Source organism: Syngnathoides biaculeatus, chromosome 7 (assembly GCF_019802595.1).
Source record: "Syngnathoides biaculeatus isolate LvHL_M chromosome 7, ASM1980259v1, whole genome shotgun sequence".
Lineage (NCBI taxonomy): Eukaryota > Metazoa > Chordata > Actinopteri > Syngnathiformes > Syngnathidae > Syngnathoides > Syngnathoides biaculeatus.
In genome coordinates, this window is record NC_084646.1 from 10,435,281 (window position 1) to 10,457,234 (window position 21,954).

General features: G+C 43.5%; 2 protein-coding genes across 3 annotated transcripts; one reads left to right on the forward strand and one right to left on the reverse strand.

Moving 5' to 3' along the window:
- Positions 1 to 521: 521 nt before the first annotated feature.
- Positions 522 to 15,902, reverse strand: LOC133503647 (AP-1 complex subunit sigma-2-like). 2 transcript variants are annotated; one of them, XM_061825458.1, is made up of 5 exons: positions 15,794 to 15,902; positions 15,251 to 15,429; positions 11,481 to 11,589; positions 11,260 to 11,397; positions 522 to 1,240 (listed from the first exon to the last, which is right to left on the reverse strand). In XM_061825458.1, exons 2-5 carry the CDS (start codon positions 15,427 to 15,429, stop codon positions 1,193 to 1,195), a joined length of 474 nt encoding a protein of 157 aa, XP_061681442.1. In that variant the 5' UTR covers positions 15,794 to 15,902; the 3' UTR covers positions 522 to 1,192. The 2 variants fall into 2 exon arrangements, with proteins under 2 accessions (XP_061681442.1, XP_061681443.1); XM_061825459.1 differs by lacking the exon at positions 522 to 1,240 and adding an exon at positions 2,706 to 3,899.
- Positions 15,903 to 17,203: 1,301 nt separating this feature from the next.
- LOC133503468 (retinoschisin-like) lies at positions 17,204 to 21,329 on the forward strand. The gene is made up of 6 exons (XM_061825144.1): positions 17,204 to 17,258; positions 18,373 to 18,398; positions 18,657 to 18,852; positions 19,053 to 19,194; positions 19,327 to 19,522; positions 21,171 to 21,329. The coding sequence occupies exons 1-6, from the start codon at positions 17,204 to 17,206 to the stop codon at positions 21,321 to 21,323; spliced, it is 768 nt and encodes a 255-aa protein (XP_061681128.1). The 3' UTR covers positions 21,324 to 21,329.
- Positions 21,330 to 21,954: the final 625 nt, after the last annotated feature.

Genomic DNA, 21,954 nt, shown 5'->3' on the forward strand with positions numbered 1-21,954 from the left:
GAACATTGCAGGCAACTGTTACAGAAATGTTTCGAATACGCCAGATGTTAACTGTGATGTTGACTCCATGTTTCTTCAAAATAAAATACTGTAATTCCCGGCCTACGTAGCCCACCCGGTTATAAGCCTTGGTACACGGAAAGAGTTTTACGCTAGCGTAGCGAGGCTTATAACCAGGTGGGGTAACGCTAGCGGCACGTTAACGCTAGCGCCGCGCTAACGCCACCGCCGCATTACCGCAGGGTTGAAAGCGTGTGCGGCTTGTAGGGCGGAAATTACGGGAATTCTACTCCTCTCACCCACTTAAAAACATAAACATTAAAAGACACTCTTTGAAGTATTCCTTCACGCCTGTCCTCAATCTCAGACAACCCCCAAAAAAGCCAAAATTGAAAAAAAGCTTTGTATGTTTTCACACCCAAACTCTTTTATTGTATCTCGCTCTCCCCCTAGCTTAATGCTAACTTATGTGACAAAACGTCATAGACGGGCTAACAGAACTTAGCACTGATGTGCCAACAATTTTAAACCTTCAGACAACTGCTACGTTAACACCCACATACAAACAAAGGATACAGCGCGAGAAAATTCAACGCCATATCTCTCGAAAAAAAAGTGAGTGAGCTGAATGCTAAAATGATGCAAAATGCCATTAACAAGCTAGCATAAATTAGCATAGCTAGTGGGGTAATTATGAGACTTCAAACTGAAGCAAATGCATACAAGCAGAGCGTACAACAATACAAATATGGACAGAATTCTCATATGACTGAATGAGGGACACAACAGATTCATATTGGTGATGTCAATTTTAATAAACATGTCCAAAGTCATTCTATTTCAATGGGAAGAATAACATCACGAATCCCTGCCAGTGTAATTAAAAGACTATTAAAAAACTGATAGACTAACTCTTTGGTTCTCTTGTTGTAATACTTTCGACTTCCCTTTTGACATACTTGATACATATTTTTCAATACAGTAGATGTGCCAGCTTTGGTTATGCAGGAAATTTCCTGCCGTGGTCACAGTAAACAACTATATATATATATATATATTATATATATATATATATATACCTTTTTTTTTTTAAAGTGTGCTACATTCGTTAAAAGAAAAAAAAAAAAGATACTTATTGTTGCTGGGAAAATGTCGAGTTATGGTGAAGGGGGCGTGGCTTGTGTGATTTTTTTCATGTCAGTCCGATTTCCTCCAGAACGCTGCACTGTACTTCTCCATCCTGCAAAAACAAACAATCAACATTTGTACAGGACAAATACTTGATCAAAGTCGTCATTATGCGACACACGCACACACACTTCAATGCAATATACAAACAAATCCACGTTCTGCTTTTAATTTACGTATATTTTTACAGTAGCTAAATGGAAGCGTTGAATCCGGATATATTTTCTCAATACTGTAGAGTAAAATCTGAACATATTTTGCTTAGAGGGGTGGTTCCACAAACTTTTTTTGCAGGAGCCCCCTTTTGGAGAGAAACTACTTCTTCATTTTTGATTTATTGTATTATTTATTGCTTCATCCAGCATCCTCACAAGGTCTTTAGATTTTGTTCTGGGGTAGATTTGCACATTTTGGATCAAAACATGTTCATCTCTGGCACACAAAGCCCATCTCCTGTGCGCGCGGCGTGACGGTTGGACACACCCATGACGTTTATACTTGTGTGTAACTGTTTGAACAGGTGAACGTGGCAACTTCAAGCATCTGGAAATTGCACCCAAGGATGAGCCAAACTTCTTTCTCTGATTTCCTGGCCAATTCCTTTGGATTTTCCCAATGATTCCAAACACGGAAGCAACGTTTTTGAGGTATGGCCTTAAACACATCCCCAGGTGTGCCATCAATTAACTCCCATGTTGTCAGTGGACCTATCAGGAACTAGCAAAGCCATGACCTCATCGTCTGGGTTTTCGCACGTTCTTTGAAGGCACAATACTTTTTGCGGATGTAAATTTTTGACCTAAATAAAATATATATAGAATTCTAAAAGTTAAACTCATAGCCTTCATAAATATTAAATAATACAATTATTAGGTAATGCAATAAAAATATTTAATCTTTATTTTTATTTCAACAGCTTGACGGACTGACTCTGGTACTGTTCTGTATTTTTGACTTCCCTTTTTACATATTTGTTTTCTGGTAACATTTAACGGAAACATCAGCATGGGTGAATCTTGTATGACTTATTTAAACCTTTTTATTATAGTTGAAACTTTTGAGATGACAAATACCTTCATCTGTAAAAAAAAAAAAAACTTTTTTTCAAAGGTAATATTAAACAAATTGTTTTGTGAGTTAAATGTGTACTCAATGCAAAGTCCAACACAATGTATATTTTTTTTCAGATTGCAAAATACATGTACATTGAATAATTATGGCTAATTAAATATGCATAGTGTTTTGGATGAAGCAGATTCTTATTCGTCATAAATTCCCGATCTACTGTACCCCCAAAACTAATAGAAGTGTTTTTACATTTTCTCGTTGTATTGTTTAATTTTTTTTTTTTTTTTTTCCCCCCGATGATGCTAGCACAAAGTAGCGGCACTTACTTTTGCGTCCTGACAGCAGCGTGGGCACAAAGTCAAGACAACACCACAATTGATCAGTCAAACACAAAAGCCCACACTCAAAAAGTTGGATATGAACGTCAATTCAAGAAACACACCAACATGCCCAATACCAACCAGAAAACATTTATTTTTCATAAACCTCCATTTCATCAAACTATTGTACTACAGGATATCATTAAAAGTCACTGACTGCCATTGACGGCGATACACGCCGAATATTCATGTTCACTGGGAGGGCTGCCGGTGATTTGTTGGTTAGTCAGATTGCAAATTTATGTCCATTTGTCAACTTCATTTTAATATCAGTCATAATTCTGTAGAGGCCGAACGACACCTTTCAATAACAGTGTAAAAAGTGCAAATAATCGTGTCATTTTGTCACGCTAAAAAAAATTCATGTAAAGCGACTCTTCTATTGGATTGTTTTTGCTCGTCAAGACATGCTTCTAAATACATACATACAATTTTAAAAACTGCAAAAAGAGAAGATAAAAGAACAAGTAACTAACGCTGAAAGAAATTATCAGAAAAAAATGAAATGCTGTTTGGGCTCCACTGATTCAACTATTCGCTGATTTCTTTTTTCTTATCTTTGCTATATTTTTTTCTGATGCCTTCTTATTAAAAATAATAAGAATAATAATAATATATATATATATATATATATAAGTGTGTGTGTGTCCAAAAAATTATGCACACTTTAAATAATATTTGTAAATTCTTTTACATGTTAAAATTATTTGAATTATAATAAACATCAAGTTTACAATTATTTAAACTGTGTGTATACATTTTTTTGGGACACCCTATATATATATATATATATATATATACAAAAGAAAAAAAAAACATTTTTTCCACCCATGGCAATGATAACACCCTCCAATAATTAGCTAATGTTTGTGATATTTCCGAAAAACAAGTAAAATTGTGACTTGCAACAATATATTAATGAGCCCCCCCCCCCACCAAAAAAAAAAAAGGAAAAAAAAACTACAAAATGTTTACAGTAAGAGTAAATTTAGCTGCATAACAAATTAAACTCCGTCGCGGACTACATTTAATTTGTAAGTTAAGTTAAGAAGCTTGCGGTGCGTCATGCCGGCGGGGTGCAGTCGGGGGGGGCACCAGAGACAAGGCACAAGGACAACGTGCAGAGAGAAATGAGCTGGGGGGGGGGCATGCATGGCGCGGGCACGCTGGCGGGCACAGTACGGGCAGGGTGGGCGGCGGCGGCGGCGGCGGCACAGGAGCAGCCGGTCAGTACACAGGCACATTAAAGTACTCATGACGGGGCTGAGGGAGAAAGAGAGAACTTTTAGAAACACAACCGCATGCAGTCAACCGGGCCTCACTTGGGCGTCAAACTCCTCCGTACACTTCAGCTTTACAGACGCCACCTTTCAACACGTACACCGATACCTCGACTTGCGAGCGGCCCAAGTTGGGGTTTTACAGCGACGGTGGCTGTGGCTCTCCTTGCCTACGTGCAATCCCGCAAAATGGTGAATTTTACAAGATAGGAATATGGAAGAAAAATCCACTAAATACTGAATCCATAGTAGGTGAACCTCGATATAGCATTTTCAGGAAGTTCAATGTGAAAAGTTGATTTGAGACACGACTGACTTCACTGACGTAAATGGTCAAGGAATGAATTAAACTCGCAAGTCAAGGCAGCACTGAATGTCGAGTTCATAAAACGGAGACCGGGAACGCAAAGTGACACACATACACACAACATCCGGTTGTGGAGACACAGAGTTGGGAAGGGGAGGACCGAAAACCATACACTGAAGAACTTTGAACCGGAACCGGATCCACAGCACTGGCTGAGAAACGGAACACCGGGTACAGGTGTTCCTAGTCTGGAGTATTGGACCAGGAAGCAGACCACGAGCGCAGAAACTTAAAATTAAACAAGGAGCACTGTAGTGGCAGGCAAACAAGAAATAATGGACCAAAATGCAGGCCAGGAAAACTTGGAACAGGATCGAGACCTGTACCTTTCGACCGGCAACCAGAAAAGATTTACTGAACTGGAACCAGACAAGGAGCAAGGACAAGGTTTGTCTATTTCCAGGCTTCTTGATCGCATTCGTTCTACATTGTTTTGGGTACGGTCAAACCAGACAACGAGCAGTGGACATGGAGCCTGACCACAAAAACTTGAGCCAGAACTACACCTGTAGGGCTTGCCATTCTCAAAGCGAGATCAGGAGTGCTGGATCAGAAAAAAACACCACTTCACTAAGATCCAGAGCAGGATCAGTGGGCCCAGAAATAGAGGAGGTTCCCTGGATCAGGATCCAGATCCAGAGCACTGTATTTGGAACCAAATACGGTGTAATGAGTCAAGATCAGGAGCACTGAAAAAAAATGAACCAGATCAGGCACAGTGGGGCAAAAAACAAACCTGAAACACTGAAAATGGATCCAGATCCAACACTTGATCCAAACCTTGGACCAGAAAATAAAATAAAATAAAATTGGAACAGGCAAACTGGGGCAGGTACCAGATCTGGGCCAGTGGATCAGGAAATAGCCCAAGGTCACTGAACCAAAAACCAGGCAGTTGTAAAGAGGAAAATCGAGACGATAAACTAAACTGAAACAGGAACCAATAACAAGACAGTGCTAGACATTAAACTAGACAGGAACAGGAACCACATGAGGAGCACTAAACCTGGTCTACAGACAAGGAGGGCACGTTAAGAAGTCTTTGTGCTAAAGGACTGTACTAGTAGTAGAAGTGGTGACCTATATTGTAAATCGACAAACAGTAATCACCTCAGCGTGTCAAGTTCTGGAACAGTCCAGAAGTCTCTGAGGTCACATTGGGGACAGTCATACCTGGGAGTCAAACAGTTTAATAACCAAAATAAGCCAGACGATGCATCCGCTAAGAAAAGCCTTCTGGGGCGTCATTATTGCAAACAAAGATCTGCTTGCTGGCACCAAACTCACGACCACGCGCCGGACAAATGTTCCACTCGGGGCTTATTATGGAAAATAGCTTTGTCCAAATCCCTCGAGCTATGTTAGCGGTGTAATTACGGCGCTGTGAGAACCGCTAATACTTTATTCAACAAAACATCTAACGCATCAAAAATATTAGAAAGGGTTCTCAGTCTGAAGTAGTCTGAGCTGAGTGTTATTGTATGGCGGTTAGCACAGTCCTGATTCTCATGATTATCATATTGTAGATCTATAGCAGGCTCGGGTGCAGAGTGATTGGATTGGACACTACATTCAGCAATGGTACGACTACAGTTGTTCCAGCATAGGTACATCCATCCATCCATTTTCCACCGATTCTCCGGGGAAGTAGCTTCAGCTGGAATACCCAGACTTCCCTTTGCCCGGCCGCTTCTTTCAGCTCTTCCGGAGGGATCCCGAGGCGTTCCCAGGTCACCCGAGAGAATACGTCTCTCCGGCGTGTCCTGGGTCGTCCCCGGGGTCTCTTTCCGGTGGGACAAGCCCGGAACACCTCACCAGGGAGGCGTCCGGATCAGATTCCCCAGCCACCTCATCTGGCTCCTCTCAATGCCGAGGAGCTGCGGCTCGACAGCGAGCCCCTCCCGCTTTGCCGAGCTTCTCACCCGTTCTCTAAGGCAGAGCCCGGACACCCTGCGGCGGAAACTCATTTCGACCGTTTGGATCCGGGATCTTGTTCTTTCGGTCACGACCCGCAGCTCGTGCCCGAAGGTCAGGGTAGGAAGGTAGATCGACTGGTAAACTGAGAACTTCGCCTTTCGACTTCGGTCTCTCTCCACCACAACGGACCGATACAAAGTCCGCAACAATGCAGACGCTGCACCGATCCGTCTGTCGATCTCCCGCTCCGTTCTTCCCTCACTCGTGAACAAGACCGCAAGATACTTGAACTCCTCCACATGGGGCAGGATCTCATGCCCGACCCGGAGAGGGCACCCCACCCTTTCCCGACTGAGGACCCCGGTCTCGGATTTGGAGTTGCCGATTCTCATCCCAGCCGCTTCACACTCTGCTGCGAAGTGCTGACCCTCGGAAGTACCTGCACATTTCTCGTTGTTTGAACTTAAAACAAGAATTATAAAATAAGGGAGAGATTAGAATTTCAGTTTATGCTAAATTTTGAAAAACTTTATTTTGTATAATACATATATCTTAGTAAAGATATGCTTAAAGGTATTAAAATGAAGTGTTAAGAGTTAGTATTATTCAAAGCAGGTTTTCCAGCAACTGCATCTCGACTCCAAATATTGGTTATCGAGCTCCTTGACCACAAATAATCAGAATTCAGCCTGGGTAGAAAAAAAAAAATCATTTCTTAATCTCTACTTAAAAGTATCGCAAACTTAACTTCAAATTTTCAAGCTACTGAAAAGCATCTCAGCAGCGCAAAATGTCAAAACGGCCACCGAGCTTCGAGGTTCATCGGCACGTTGCCAAAGATGGACTGGGAGAGTCAAACAAAGGTTAAGAAGTGGAGCTCCGAGGAAACACCTGCTATGATTTGTTATGATGATCTGTTCGTTAGAGAAACCTCCGACGGTCGGATGTCCGGGGAAGGCCAAACCGGGTCCACCCCGTCAAGGTTTTCGTGCTTTTCAAATTCGTCCTCCAATTTCACTCCAACTAAGACGACACTTTTTTCTTTGATTTTATTTTTTTTTTTTTTCGTTTTTTTTTTTGTGCGTAGCGCGGTGGCGGACCAACTCATGCCCGTCGAGCATGCAGGTGCACGGCGGCGTTTTCACACCGGTTTTTACCCGCGGCGGCCCCGTCACAAGAGCTCGTCACCGGGCGAACCGCCCCAGTCGTCGATCCGCTTCTACGAATAGACAAGCCGGCCGATCAGAAAAGTTCCCGAGCGTCCTGGGCCGGAATGACGCGACGCTCGCTCGAGGAAGACCAGGGGGCTTCGGGTTTTGTGGGGCAAAGGAAAACGCTTGCTTGAGACTTTGCTTTCATCATCATCATCATTATCATAACTTTTGGGCCATTTCATTTTATAACTTACCTCAGATGAATAAGTTTCCAAACACAAAGCGCGTTTTGGCTGCCTATTTTTTTTTTTCCTATCATCAGTAAAGTATCTTTTTTTTGCCTTTTAAAATAAATAAATATCATTTCTTTTCAGAAAAGAACGTCATCTATGGAACTTTTCATTGTTAACAATTAAACCGGCTACAATTCGCTGTCTGAAATTCACCGTCTGTGCCACCCATTGATAAAAAAAAAAAAACTGGATGGCTCATTGGCCACCAAAACCGAAGTCCCCATCCGCCATCTTGCTACTCCCAAAACAAGCACTCCGACCTCGGCGGTAATCGGCAGTTTCGTGGCTGTGGGAAAACATTCAACAGGTAAGTTAGAAAGATTTACTTTGACACTGTTAAAGTTTGTTTGTAAATGTTTTTTTCTGATGGACTTAATTCACTTGAACAAAGTTTTGTTTACAGTTGTTGTTGTTCACTGTTCACTCTCTGCTTCACATTTATAGGCCGACAGTTTTTTGCAAAAAAGTGATGTCAATATTTTCCCAAACTTCATCAGTGGATAAGCAAAAAAACACATTTTCTGTGAAAGTTTTGATGAATTTCATAATACAGAACTCTGCAAATTGAATTTGATTTTCAAAGTTTAAATTTTCCGTCTGAAATAGGACGTCGCAGAGACGACAAATGAACAATGCGCATTTTCCCATTGCGAGTCCTTATTTCCAAATATATATATAATCGAACTGATTGACTCAAAATTGATGTTTTTATGACAAAAAAATGCTTCGGGTTTTTTTTTTTGCTATGTTCCAGCGTATTTTGGGAAAAGTTAACTTCACGGAAATGGGGCTCTGTGGGTAATATGCAAGGTTTCTTGCTAGTCACGGTGTTCTATGTCTTTCCTTTGCACTTCGCCTTTCTTGGCTTACCAAGTCAAATTAAAAATCCTGAGAAAATGTCTCGCTCACACGACCAGCTTAAAATCTACACGCCAAACTTTGAGGAAAAACCCCGGCATAATCCAACCTTTAAACCATGTCCTGCACACGTTTTGGGAGTACCAAGATGGCGGCCAACTGGCTTCAACAAGTCTTTTTTTTTTTTTTTTAGGTCAGTGGTGCCACCGGCCAGGGTTACTTCGGGTCAGAACCGAACACCCGGCCAATCCAGTTACCATTTCTTAGTATGTCATGTCACGTGACCAATAAAGCTTAACTGCGATTGGCTGGCTGTTCGGTTCTGACCCGAAGTAACCCTGCCTGGCGGCACAGACGGTGAATTTCAGACAGCGAATTGTAGCCGGTTGAATTGTTAACATTGAAAAGTTCCACTGAAATACAACTCTGGAAAATGTGAGCACTTTACATTTCAAATTCAAATCCTGGTGGTACATTTGTACTTCCATAGTGTTCACTTTCTAGATCCATTGCATTACACAATCACATCTCACAATGACGCCACTACGTTCTTTTTTATGATTCGTCGTACTTTTATGATGAGCGGGTTCCCGTTGGGTTACTTCATTTCCCCTTTCACGGCTAAACTAGCAGGACTACTACGGCACTAGTTAGTCATCTAACACTAGTAGGACGACAGCAAGTGTACCTGCAAACACGCGCGTCTGAGAGTCTATGTTCTGAAAATCACAAAAAGGCAAAAGAGTACACACAAGCAAAAAGAAAGGAGACGTGATTCAGATGCGTGCGTGCGAGGGAAATCACAAGAATGGAAAGAAGAAAAAGAAAAATGCAAAGAAAAAAAGAGGGCAGCAGAACCTTCACCAAGCAGTTGGATCATCAATTCAATTTTCATCAAATACTGTCCATTATTCTGGATGTGGAGGCCCGCATACTCACGGTTCGGCACCAATGCGTGAATTTTTTTTCTATACTTTTTTCTAATTTTATTTCAAAATATTTCTAATTTGTTTTTTTCTTCTTCTTTTTTTGCGGAACCAACTCCGAAAACGCTTACCCCGGTTATAGAAGAATCTTGGAGGGGTTAAAAAAATCTTTAAAAAAAAAAAAATTCTCATTTGATTGTAATAGGCAGATATTAATTATCAGATAGATAGATAGATAGATAGATAGATAGACATATAAGCTACCCCCCCCCCGCGCCCCCCACATGCCGGGCGATTACGCTAACTTGCTAGCTTGCTAAGTTGTAACGCACATTTTGTCTCCCAACACAAATTGAAAAAAATAAGTTGACCGAGCAACAAGTCATAACTCAAAAAAAACTGTAATTCAAGGTACCACCGTATAAACAAATTTTATGTGATATTTAGCCAGCTAATCGGATTCTAGTCCAAGTGAGGAATGCATCGCGATAGCTATCATTTTTAGAAAAAGTGGAGGGCAATAAAGAGTTGGAAGTTGCAAAACGGTGGAAAATTACCATATTTTTCGCACTATAAGGCGCACCGCATTATAAGGCGCACCTTCAATGGCCCATTTTTAATTTTTTTTTTCATATATAAGGCGCACTGCATTATAAGGCGGACAGAATAGACACTACAGTAGAGGCCGGGATTACGTTCTGCATCCATTAGATGGCGCTGCACTAAAGTCTCGATATTGATCCATATGTAATGCGCACCGGATTATAAGGCACACCGTCGGCTTTTGAGAAAATTAAAGGCTTTTAGGTGCGCCTTACAGTGCGGAAAATACAGTACTTAAAAATTCCAATTCCCATCCCTACGAATTATGTGACTTGCAGGCAATCACTTTACTTCAACCAGGATGATGCTCAAGTGTACCGTAAATTCCGGCCTATAAACCGCGACATTTTTCACACGCTTTCAACCCTGCGGCCTATGCGGTGAAGCGGCTAATTTATGCATTTTTTTTCCCTAACAGCCGCAAAGGGGCACTCGAGCGGAAAAGGTGGAATATATGTGCCGAGGAAGCGACTTTTACCGGTATGTTTTTTTTTTTTTTTTTTTTAACCGGCCCTGTTCGCGTTGCTGTTGTGTTGCTGCTGCGTTGCAGCCCTGTTTCCGTGATTTTTGCCGGTATGTTGTTTTTTTTAACCGGCCAGTTAATGCCGCGCTAGCGTTAGCACCGCGCGCTAGTTTTAGCATCACTCTAGCGTGTTGCTGTTGTGTTACTGCCGAGTCTCAGTGATTTAGTCTTGTTTTTTTTTTAACCGCCCCTGTTAGCGTTGCGCTAGCGTGTTGCTGCCGCGTCTCAGTCATTTAGGTATGTTTTTTTTTTTTTAACTGGCCCTGCTTCTGCTGTGCTGTGCTACCATGTTGCTACTCCGTAGCTGCCGCCCTTGTTTTGTTTTTACCGGTAAGTTGTTTGGTTTTTACCAGCCCCGTTTGTGCTACCGTGATGTTGCTATGTTAAGCTAAGCTAAGGTATTAAAACTTTGAAAACTCTTTCTGTGGACCGTCTTTGTAGATATCTGGTGTTTCAATGTGGGCACTTGCGGCTTTTACACCGGTGCGGCTTACGTATGTACCAAATAGTATTTCCTTTACAAATGTACTGGCTGAGGCTTAAAATCAGGTGCGTTCCGTAGGCCGGAAATTACGGTATATTTTCCCAAGTACTGTAAATTCAAGTTCCCGATTAAAAGGCAAGCGAGGCCCCCCCCCCCAACCTCCGCACTTTCCGGTAATTCCCGCAAAAGTAGACGGCGAACGTTCCGCGGATGCTCACCTCCTGCAGCAGGTCACCCTGCTCGATGGCCTTCAGCACGTTCTTCTTGGACGTCTCCTGGGCTTCGCCGCCCAGCAGGAACTCGTCCAGGATGAAGTAGGCCTTCTCAAAGTTGAAGATGATGTCCAGCTCGCACACCTTGGACGGGCGGACGGAAGCACAAGTGTTACGCGGCGGGGAAGAGCGCGCGAGCGAGCGCGGCGACGACGCGGGCCGCTCACGCTGCCGAAGTATTTGTCCAGCAGCTCCACGTATCGGTGGATGATCTCCAGCGTGATCAGCTCGTTGTCCTGCTCCTCGATGGCGCAGCAGAAGTACAAGCTGGCGTATCTGCCGAAAGAACGACGAAATCATCGACAGGACCGTCGCCGCCTTTTCAAACTAGATTCCATCCCTCCGTTTCCTTTGCCGCTTATCCTCACGAGGGGCGCGGGAGTGCCGGAGCCTATCCCAGCAGTCGACGGGCAGGAGGCAGGTGGGGTACACCCTGAACTGGTCGCCAGACAATCGCAGGGCACATACAGACAAATAGACGCACTCACAATCACACCGAGGGGCAATTTAGCGTGTCCAATTAATGTCGCAGGTTTTTGGGATGTGGGAGGGAACCGCAGTGCCCACCCGGAGAAAAGCCACGCTTGCATGCGCGGGGGGGTGCATGCAAACTCCACGCAGGGGGGTCAGGGATTGAACCGGGACCTCAGAACTGGGAGGCCAACGCTTTCCAGCTGCGCCACCGTGGCGCCTGAGTCCTGTAAACAGTTTGTCGAGTTCTCATTGTGAGGACATCTTTTTGTTTTAAACGAAAAATATGTATTTTATTTTTATTTCTGAGGGCTGGACTTCAAATGTTGGCAGTGAGTGTATGATATAAAATGTGAGATCACAAAATCAGCCTTTGCTTAACTGTTGCTATTCGTGATTAGCGAGTAACATTTTAAATTACATTTTTTTTTTTCTGAAACTACCACTCGGCGGACAGTAAACAAGAAAATTAATCTCAGTGTTATATCTCAATTAAAAACCCGAGATTGCTTGTCGAGTGGATGACATTTTCATTCAATTAAAACAAATGTATAACTTCCAAAAATAAAATTTTTAAAATATGCAACACCTTTTCATTCCTTTCTTTACATTTAATTTACAGTAATTTACAGTTTTCCGGCTTTCGCGATGATACCGAGATACCTTTGAACATTTAACTGAGAAAAATAGCGTGCTATTTTCCGACATTTGAGCAAAGCGCGAGCGGGCGGGGGGGCTACTGAACGAGTCCAACGCTGCGGTCACTCACGTTTGGAAAATGTACGGGCGTGCTCAGTCCTGCCCGCGGATATAAAGTTGCGGGTGCGTAACCCTTTAAGAGCGGAGGGGGGCGGTGTCAGGTAAACTCGGAAGCAGAAGTAGGCTGAGCAGCAGCCTGTCAGGCTGTGGTTCACTGAGCCGGATGGGTTTTCATGTGCGCTGAGAGTGTGCGACAAGTGCGCAATTGCGCAGTGGCGCAGCTGAGAGGGAAAATTGGTCAAGACTAACCAAAATGAGCGACGTCTTTCAATATCTACGTATTTCTACTCGTAACAAATTTTACATGCAGATTTGCGGGTACGACGGCGCCGGCAACACAATCGTTTTGCTTCTTCGTAAGCAAACTTTAGTGCCACAGCAAAAGCGAATCAACCACCAGAACAGAAAGCGCTGGGCCGTCACCAACGACGGAGTCCGAGCGGTAGCGCCGGCGGCGCTTTTGCCTGTCGCCAGGACCTCCAGGTGATCCGTCCGTTAAGCCTCTTCCTGCCGCACGGCGGGTGAATTCTTTATCCGGGGATAATCCCTCACGCGCTCTTTAAGCAGGTGACGATTGGCTAATGAAAACAAGAAGCCACGACGGATATTTTAGAACAGCAAAGAGACGCGAGAGCAACGACGGGACCTTTTTGTACCTGACACAATTTGACACTGTTTGTACTACCAGTAAAAGGCAGCATTACTGTATAATAACTCGCGTATCGCTCCTTGGTGAAAACATCGCCACAATGTCCGCCGGACAATTTTCCACCGCCTGGAGGAGGAACAGACAGACTGCCGCCCCCCCCAAAAGTTGCAGTTTTGGATAAACAGTAGCGATCGGGATCGCTGGCATAAATTCATTTTGGCAATTTTCCGCCTCGTGCCGCTTTCAAACTGGCCGTGTGTGTGCTGGTCAAAGTTGTGCATGAAGAGAGGTCAGGAAGTTGACCCCCGTCTTTTTCACACAGCCGCCTTTTCCCGTCTTTTTATCTGGATAAAAAAAACTACGTTGGGAAGAGCGGACCCAGCAATTTTCCGGCTTTCGCGATAATACCAAGAACACTTATACGCTGCCCGTTTAATTGTTTTTTTTTTTTGGGGGGGGGGTGTCTGTTCAGTAAAAATGGCTCAATCTGGTCATTTTCCAGCTTCTGCGGTGGTATGAGAAGCATTTTCATGCAGCCTCCATAAAGCAGGGATGACAATGACCAATTTGGAAAAACACTTGAAAAATTCTGCCTTCGGCACAATTTTTTATTTTTTTTTTTCATAAAACACACTTAAATGGTGACCTTTGGTTCCTTCTAACGGTATAAACACACGCCAATCGTATTACTTTGAAAACTTAAAATTTGAGTCTAAACAACCAAGATAATTTTGCCAAAGTTCAGACATAAAAATGTAGACTGAGAGAAATTGATATCAAATAGGCTACTGCACTTACGAGTTATACTTCAGAAATAAGTACACAAGTAATTTATATATATATATGAGAGAGAGAGAGAGAGAGAAAGAGAGCTCATGAAATATAAAAGTGAGCGATAAAATGTGTGATGTAGAGATAGGCCTAATCGTAATTGTCAATTATATAATATTTGAGAAATTTATGTCCAATTTACCTTTGTGTTTCCTGGTTTGGATATGCTCCTGGATATTTTTTGCCGTTATCGGAACACAGATTGCACAACATTTTGCCGGGAACGTCCACTTTTTGTATGCGTTCGCTTCGACGTGTCGATACAGTTTTCGTTCCAATCTGTGCGGTTACATTTTTTTCAAGCCATGCCCATCAGTAAACATATTAATATTAATTTCCCCGGCACGATCTTCATCATTTCGCTCCAAGACTTTCGCCATACTGGCAAACGCGCAGGCCGCTCGATAACATAGGCGTACGTATGTCTATGAGTTATAACTATGTCGTAGTAAACAGAACGCTTCTCTGTGAAATGTTAACATAAGAGTGAAAATGCCGACGAAATACCGCCAAAATGCTGCCAGAAATGGAAACGTTGTCGTTATTATAAACACTAGTTTTAATGCAAACAGGTAGCAATGCCGTTTTCCACCATCACAGCTGTGACTACTTGCACGACGAGCGTTGCCGATGGATGGTGGCGGCCGGTCTCGATCGCAGCCTTGCCCCGCGTCAAGCCGTTAACCCAATTTTCTCAACGGATTTACACGTTCCACAAAAAAAAAGACAATTTCAGACGAAAAAACTCGGAATCTCGCGAATCTGCGGAAAATTCTCGTCCCTGATAAAGCTGTTCTGTAATGATCTGATCTTCTATAACGTCACCGAATCGCGCAACGAAGCCGACGCGGCAATTTTCCAGCTTCAGAGGTAGTCCCGGAAGACCTTTTCTACATTTCTCGTAAACGCCGGCCGTTAAATGTAAGTTACAGATGATATCCTGTCACCCTCGGAGGTCATTTATCTCCAGTCACATTTTTTTTTCAACTGACGGTAAAGAAGGTTAAAACAATTCAAGCCATTTTGCGGGTTTTCCTGAAAGTTGCGCCTTGGTTAAAAGACATGGAAGGGTTTTCCATCGACGGTAAAATAGTTGATCTCAGCTAGTTTCGGAACCACAAGCGAAGTACACCCTGGACCGGTTGCAAGCCAAATGATTACTTGTTTTTTGGTCAACTTTTGAGCTCTTTCTTGTGTGTGTAAACAGCTCGGTTGATGTCCGCTCACCTCTTGTAGACAATCTTGAGGTCTCTCCACTCCAGGAAGCTGCACATTTTGGCCTTGCGGGTCAGGATGGTCTGGACCAGCTCCCTGGTGATCTTCTTCTTCTCCTTGTCCGACATGGGCACGTACCACTTCTGCAGCCGCAGCTTGCCCTGCCGGCTGAATAGAAGCATGAACTGCATCTGAAATGAAATGAAATGAAAAGAAATGTATTTCGTCAGCGCAAGCGGAAAGAGCGGCTCGGGGTCAGAAAAGTGTTGCAAATTCCTTCATTCAACACTTTTTGGATGATTGACAGTCACGTATCCAGTCAGACGGGCTATCTATAACACGTTATGTATGAAATTATAAAAAGCGACAGGTAATAATAACGCTATTCTATCTCTGCTCTGTCAAGCGATAATCCAAACGCTGTATTCAACTCAAGCTAACGGGAAGTACGCTAACACTCGTCTACGTTATTATCCGGCGACGACTGTTTACAAAGACACCAACACCATCGTCATCTTCAAGCGTCTCCGCAAACACACGTCGTCAACTTGGTACCTTTAGTTTGGACACGGTTTTGTCCGAAGAAAAGGAAGAAATCGTCCGGCCATCAGGCGCACGCGAGCTTCCCTCACTCAGCTGCCGATGGACGCCAGACGCCGTCTGGCTTGTGATTGGCCCGAGGCGCCGGCAGCTCGACGCTCATTGGATTAGGGTTTGGATCCCGCCTCGAATGCGCTGTCGTCGTCCTCTTTGGCTGGTATGCACGTCGATCATATTGCGGAGAAGCTGATTGGACGAGAAGAAAAAGGTACTGTACTGTGAGTGCGCACTAATATTTCACTTTTTCTTTTTTTTTTTTTTTTTAACAATAAATAAACTAAAACAAAACAAAATAAACGACATATCTATACGGACATCCTTCAAATAAAATTATCATTAATAATTATGATTAAAGCTTACAATGAAGTTGGGACAGAAACAGAATACAATCTTGTTGTTTTCAGGATTGCATCATTCATTTATTAAACTATGTATTGCTCCGTAAGTGAAGTCCCAACTTCATTGAAATTGTGGGCAGTACATTAAAGATTAATTTAAATCTATGAATGTATTGGTCTTTGATTCTAAATTATTCAAATGAATAATAACTGTAATACACCGTACTGCAATTTCAATTCCTGTCGGGAAATTCCGGGAATAAAAAAAAATACATTTGAAATATATCAAATAATTTGTATGTTATAAATAGAGTAATTATATGTGTTACTTATTTTTGCAATAATATTGATAAAGCAGTTCCTCAAACCCAACATCTTATTTAAATCAAACTTAATGTGTCGTATAGAATAAAATAATATTCAGTACTATTAAAATAAACAATCGTCAGTACGGTATAACAAACCAACAGTATTTATTTTAATATATTTATATCATTTATAATAGTACACTGTTTTATTTAACAGTAATTACGTCATACAAAATGCAAAATACAAAATTGAAATTATTTACAAAATAATAAGGGAATACAAAAATATACTTGTCTTGTTTTTAATTTAAGGGTAATTACATTATGATACAAATGTTAACGGCTATTAAAAATATATATGAGTTAAAATTGAATTGCAATAGAGTGCATGGATATGACATGAAATAAAATACTCGTTTGATTCCACTGAGCAATAAAATGCAATAATAAGGTGATAGAATATATTGGAATATTATTCACATTTTGAAGAAAAAAACCCCCCCAAAAAACAAAGATTTGACCTTTAAATGTGGATTCTCTGCTGCTTGTATGCAGCTTCTGTAGCGAAAGCGGAACGTGTCAGTTTGTTGGTTCGCGAGCGAGTCACGCGGATTAGACGAAGCCCTTCGCGCTTTAGCGGTCCCGGATTAGCGCACGTAATCTCAATCCCGATCCAATCCGCCGCTCGCATCCCATTTCCAGCACGGCCGAGCAGCGAGATGGAGGCCGGCGTTCGTTGGGCCGGGCTCCTTTGCCTCCTCGTCCTCTCGCAGGGTAAGTCCGCAAAGATCATTATTATTATTATCATTATCATATAAGTCATAGTCATTGATGGACATTTTCGTGAAGGCACAATACACAGTGGAACCTCTGAAAGTGACAACACAAGATCTTCCTGCCATCATTTTTTGCATAAGGAGATCCTGTACATACAGTAGAGTACCGCAACAAAATGTTTGATTATGTCTTTTAGTGGGAAAATTGAATAAATGATTTCATTATTAAAGTAATCAGTGAGTAAACCCCGAAGTGAAAATGGACAATTTGGGATCAGTTAGCCTACAAAAAGAATTGAGCCCCGGAAAGACATGATTATGATAACAGGATGCATGAAAAAGTCTCAGAGATCCGTGCCAACAATTGAACAGGAAGTCAGCCGTTTTGGGCGGGAAACAGCCATTTTTCCAAGGTTTGAAAGCGACGGGGGGAAAAAAATGTAAATAGCTCTCGACGTAAATTTCGCTGGTGGACACAAACATTGGATGGATGTGCGATCGTAACAGGATGCAGGAAAAAAATCTCAAGGAAGTCTGACATTTTGGTTGGAAGCAGCCATTTTGGGACAAGTTCCCGCCCTGAATGGTTCGGAAAAAGTTGCTCCCGACGCGGGTTTCATTGATGGACACGAAATTGGGAGGACGTGTTTTTTTTTCATAACAGGACGCATGCAAAAGCGTCAAAAAGCCAAAACCAAAATGGAAGACAAAGTCGTCGTTTTGACGCGAAGAAGCCGTTTTGGAGCTCAATCCTGGGCTGACCCGCCGAGGCCGGATTTGCTTGAGGGACACGGAAATGGGTGGACAACAGCGTCACGAAAAGACGCGAGAGAGTCTCAAGGACGCGTAGCCGAAAATGGACAGGACGTCAGCCAGTTTAGTTCGAAGCGGCAACTTTCATTCCGGGCTGGAACATTTGGAAAAATGCATCCCGTCACGAGTTTCACCACGCAAGAAAAGTCTCAAGGACTGAGATCCGGATCAGTTCAACTGTAAATGCGACTGTGTTGGACTTTCGTGGTTCCACTGTAGACTGAACCACGTTTAACTATTGTCTATGAAACCTTTAGAAATGTCTTTTTACATTCCATGCACGCATGGATGTGCCACAGTCCTGACTGCTGTTCACTCTCAGGAGGTAAAAAAAAAAAACCAAAACAAAACACAAAATGTCTTCAAAAAGTTTTTCCGAGCTAACGAACGGACCTTGTCGTGGCGACGCCACGCCTACTTCCGGGTGGCAAAAAAAAAAAAAAAAAAAAAAAAACCACCCACCGGAATCACTTTTCTGCCACCCGGAAGTAGCCCGGCGTCGGTTGTTTGCAAACGCGTGAAAAAGCCTACGGTTTCCGTTTTTTTTTTTGTTTTTTTTTTTGGGGGGGGGGGGGTGGCGCAGGAAGAGGAGATCCTGCAGGTGGAGGAGGAGCTGCAGGAGGAGGATCAGCAGATCGCGGAGACCTGGACCCCCAGGAACGTGCAAGCGTGCACGTGCGACTGTGAGGCCGTGCCGCCCGGCGGGCCCCCCGACGTCGTCGCCGCCGCCCCGCCGGCGCCGGAGCTGCCCGCGGGCCGCCAGTTGACTTGCATGCCAGGTGGGGGGACCTCCACAAATCTATTCAAAAGGAAAACCTTGTTTTTCTTCTCATTCATTTGACTCGTTTCCCACTCGAAGAGTAGAACCGTTCCAAAAAGAGAACCCCAAAAGTATTTGGAAGAAGGCAAAATTGAAGCCGCTGTCACTCTTTGAGAAACGCTAACGATTCTTGCGCCCCCCCCCCCCCCCCCCGCGCAGAGTGTCCGTACCACAGAGCTCTGGGCTTCGAGTCCGGCTCGGTGACCTCGGAGCAGATCAGCTGCTCCCACCAGGACCAGTACAGCAGCTGGTACTCGTCCTGGGTCCCCAACAAGGCTCGACTCAACAACCAGGGCTTCGGGTAAGTCCCCCGGAGGCTAACGTCGTGATTTTCCCTCAGACAAGCGGGGCGTACCCCGGATCGGTCAATCGGCCAATCGTAGCGCGAATAGACAACGATCCAGCGTCGTGTGCGTTTGTGTGCGCTTTATAGGTGCGCGTGGCTGTCCAAGTACAACGACCTGCACCAATGGCTGCAGATCGACCTGCAGGAAGTGGGCGTGGTCTCGGGCATCCTGACGCAGGGCCGCTGCGACACGGACGAGTGGATCACCAAGTACAGCGTCCAGTACCGCACGGTGGAAACGCTCAACTGGGTCTACTACAAAGACCAGACGGGAAACAACAGAGTACGCACGCGGGCACGCCGTCGAACGCGCCAAATAATTCACGGCCGTTCTCATTCCAGGGAATTCTTTTTAAACCTAAAACCTGTTTTAATCACAAATACAGAGATGCTAGCCTATAAAAAAAAACCTCGGTAACAATAGAAAAATAAAGTCCGGGAAAGCAGATGAATCAAATTTCAACTCGGGACTCGGTTTTGCAGACAAAGAAAAACATAACTTGTAGATTCAATTGGATAGTTGTTCGCAAATAAGAACAACATGGAAGAAATGTAACTACGGCTTCTCTTGCACGCTGTGTATATTACCGTATTTCCCGGCCTACAGAGCGCACCCGGTTATAAGCCTCACTCGGTACATTTGTCAAGGAAATACCATTTGGTACATGCATACGCCGCAGCTGTGCAAAAGTCGCAAGCGCCCACATTGAAACACGAGATATTTACAAAGAAAGATGGTACACGGCGAGCTTAACGCTAGCGCCGCCTTGCTAACGCTAGCAGCGCACTAACCCTAGCGCCGCCGTGCTAACGCTAGCAGCGCACTAACCCTAGCGCCGTACTAACAGGGCCGGTTAAAAAAAAAACCAATACCGGTAAAAATCACTGAAACACGGCGGTAACACACTTGCGCAGCACTAACAGGGCCTGAGCGGTAAAAGTCACTTCCTCGGCACGTGCATCCCACCGGTCTCACTCTTACCTTTTGCGCTGGAGTGCCCCCTAGCGGCCGTTGGAAAAAACGCGCAAATTAGCCGCATCGCCGGATAAACCGCAGGGTTGAAAGCGTGAAAAAAGTCGCGTCTTACAGGACGGAAATTACAGTACATCTTAATATTCCCTCACTCCAGAATTGCTGAGTCATCAAGGTTGCCTTCTTCTAGATGACAAATATTTAATAATGACGAAAACGTACTTTGAACTTGCCCACGCGCTAATTCAATTCCGGTGTGGATGTGTATTTTTCTTGATTTCGATTTGTTGTCCAAAGTCGGTCACTCTCGGTGAACACACGTTTCCGGCGTGTACTACGTACACTGTGACCGCTCGTAACGATAGCTTAGCAATTAGCATCGTGCTTTTCTGTCTTCCGAAGAAGTGCGAGGATCAGCGACTTGCAAATTTGCCTTTTGAAATAGCCTGCCCAAAATATCCGGAGCCAACGTTCGGTGATTTCCGAACGTTCCGTAACATTTGTCGGCTCTGGCAATGTGTGAATCCGCGGGTGGCGAACTGCGAGTATTTGAGTTACAAGCGAGGCTTCAAAAGCGGCAATGAAGGCACACTAATGCCGTCGCCAGCAGGGAAGGAAAGACAAAGTTGCCCTTTCAAGTGCACTTTTGACTCAGAGTAGCCTTTAAGGGGCGTGGCATCAGGAACTCAAGCTCGTCGGCTAGTCTTCGTGTGAGCGTACGGGTGTGAGCTGTGCCTAACGACACTGTTTTTGTTTTTGTATTTGTGCGCTTATTGCCGAGAGCGCGTCGGTGGCTGCGGCTCTCCTTGCCTACGTGCGAGGGCATTACGCCACCCTCATTGCTTCCTTTATTCCTCACGTGACTTCATTAAAGCTCGCTCACAGCACAAAGCAAAATCGTAAGCCGAAGTCGAGCCGAACTCACAACTGACGACACGTCTACTGCCTTGCGCTCCAGGTGTTCTACGGGAACTCGGACCGCTCGTCCACGGTTCAGAACCTCCTGCGCCCGCCCATCGTGGCGCGCTACATCCGCCTGCTGCCGCTGGGCTGGCACACCCGCATCGCCGTCCGCATGGAGCTGCTCATATGCGTGAGCAAATGCGCGTGACGGACCTTCTCGCAGGCTCCGGGAGGAAAGTGGGAAAATTAAAATCAAAATTACAAAATAATCATGCACTTTAATTTGGGAAGATATTCATATGTAAACCATAGATTTGAATTGTACTTGCACGCTAACAAAATAGTGACGTTTCATTGTAAGGTGTCATTTATCCATATCATGTTCGGGCGCTGGGGCGATTACAGAAAACAACAAAATGTTCAATAAATATTTCAAATTTTTGTCTCACCTCTTTTGAGTCCTTGCAAAGGTCGATTTGTTCCACAGGTTTGTGAGAATAAAAAGCTCATTTTAAAAAAAAAAAAATAAGTCATAAGATTAAAGTTGCAATCAAAGTACAGTACAAGTAAAAAAAAGTTAAGATTATTCTTTTTTTTAATTGGGATGGATCAGGATTAAAGTTGCAAATTCATGTTTTCTTACAGGAAAAATGTGGCAAACAGTAAAAAAAAAAAAAAGTTATAGATTCCCAAAAATATATTTAAAAAAAATTTGTAAAATCAAATCAATTAAATGCTTGTGAGAATATTTTTTCTAGAAATTAAAATTATTTACAAGATGAAAATTTCTTTTTGGGAATATACTGTGTTAGAAAATTAATATATATTAATGTATACAT

Excerpts from the sequence above, each read along its gene's own strand:
- LOC133503647 (XM_061825458.1), bottom strand. The coding sequence starts at position 15,429 with ATGCAGTTCATGCTTCTATTCAGCCGGCAGGGCAAGCTGCGGCTGCAG. Across the intron at positions 11,398-11,480 it reads TGGACAAATACTTCGGCAGC|GTGTGCGAGCTGGACATCAT; the intron begins GTGAGCGGCCCG and ends CGCCCGTCCAAG. Across the intron at positions 1,241-11,259 it reads AGGGTGACCTGCTGCAGGAG|GATGGAGAAGTACAGTGCAG; the intron begins GTGAGCATCCGC and ends TTGTTTTTGCAG.
- LOC133503468 (XM_061825144.1), top strand. The coding sequence starts at position 17,204 with ATGGAGGCCGGCGTTCGTTGGGCCGGGCTCCTTTGCCTCCTCGTCCTC. Across the intron at positions 18,399-18,656 it reads CTGCTGTTCACTCTCAGGAG|GAAGAGGAGATCCTGCAGGT; the intron begins GTAAAAAAAAAA and ends GGGGTGGCGCAG. Across the intron at positions 18,853-19,052 it reads CCAGTTGACTTGCATGCCAG|AGTGTCCGTACCACAGAGCT; the intron begins GTGGGGGGACCT and ends CCCCCCGCGCAG.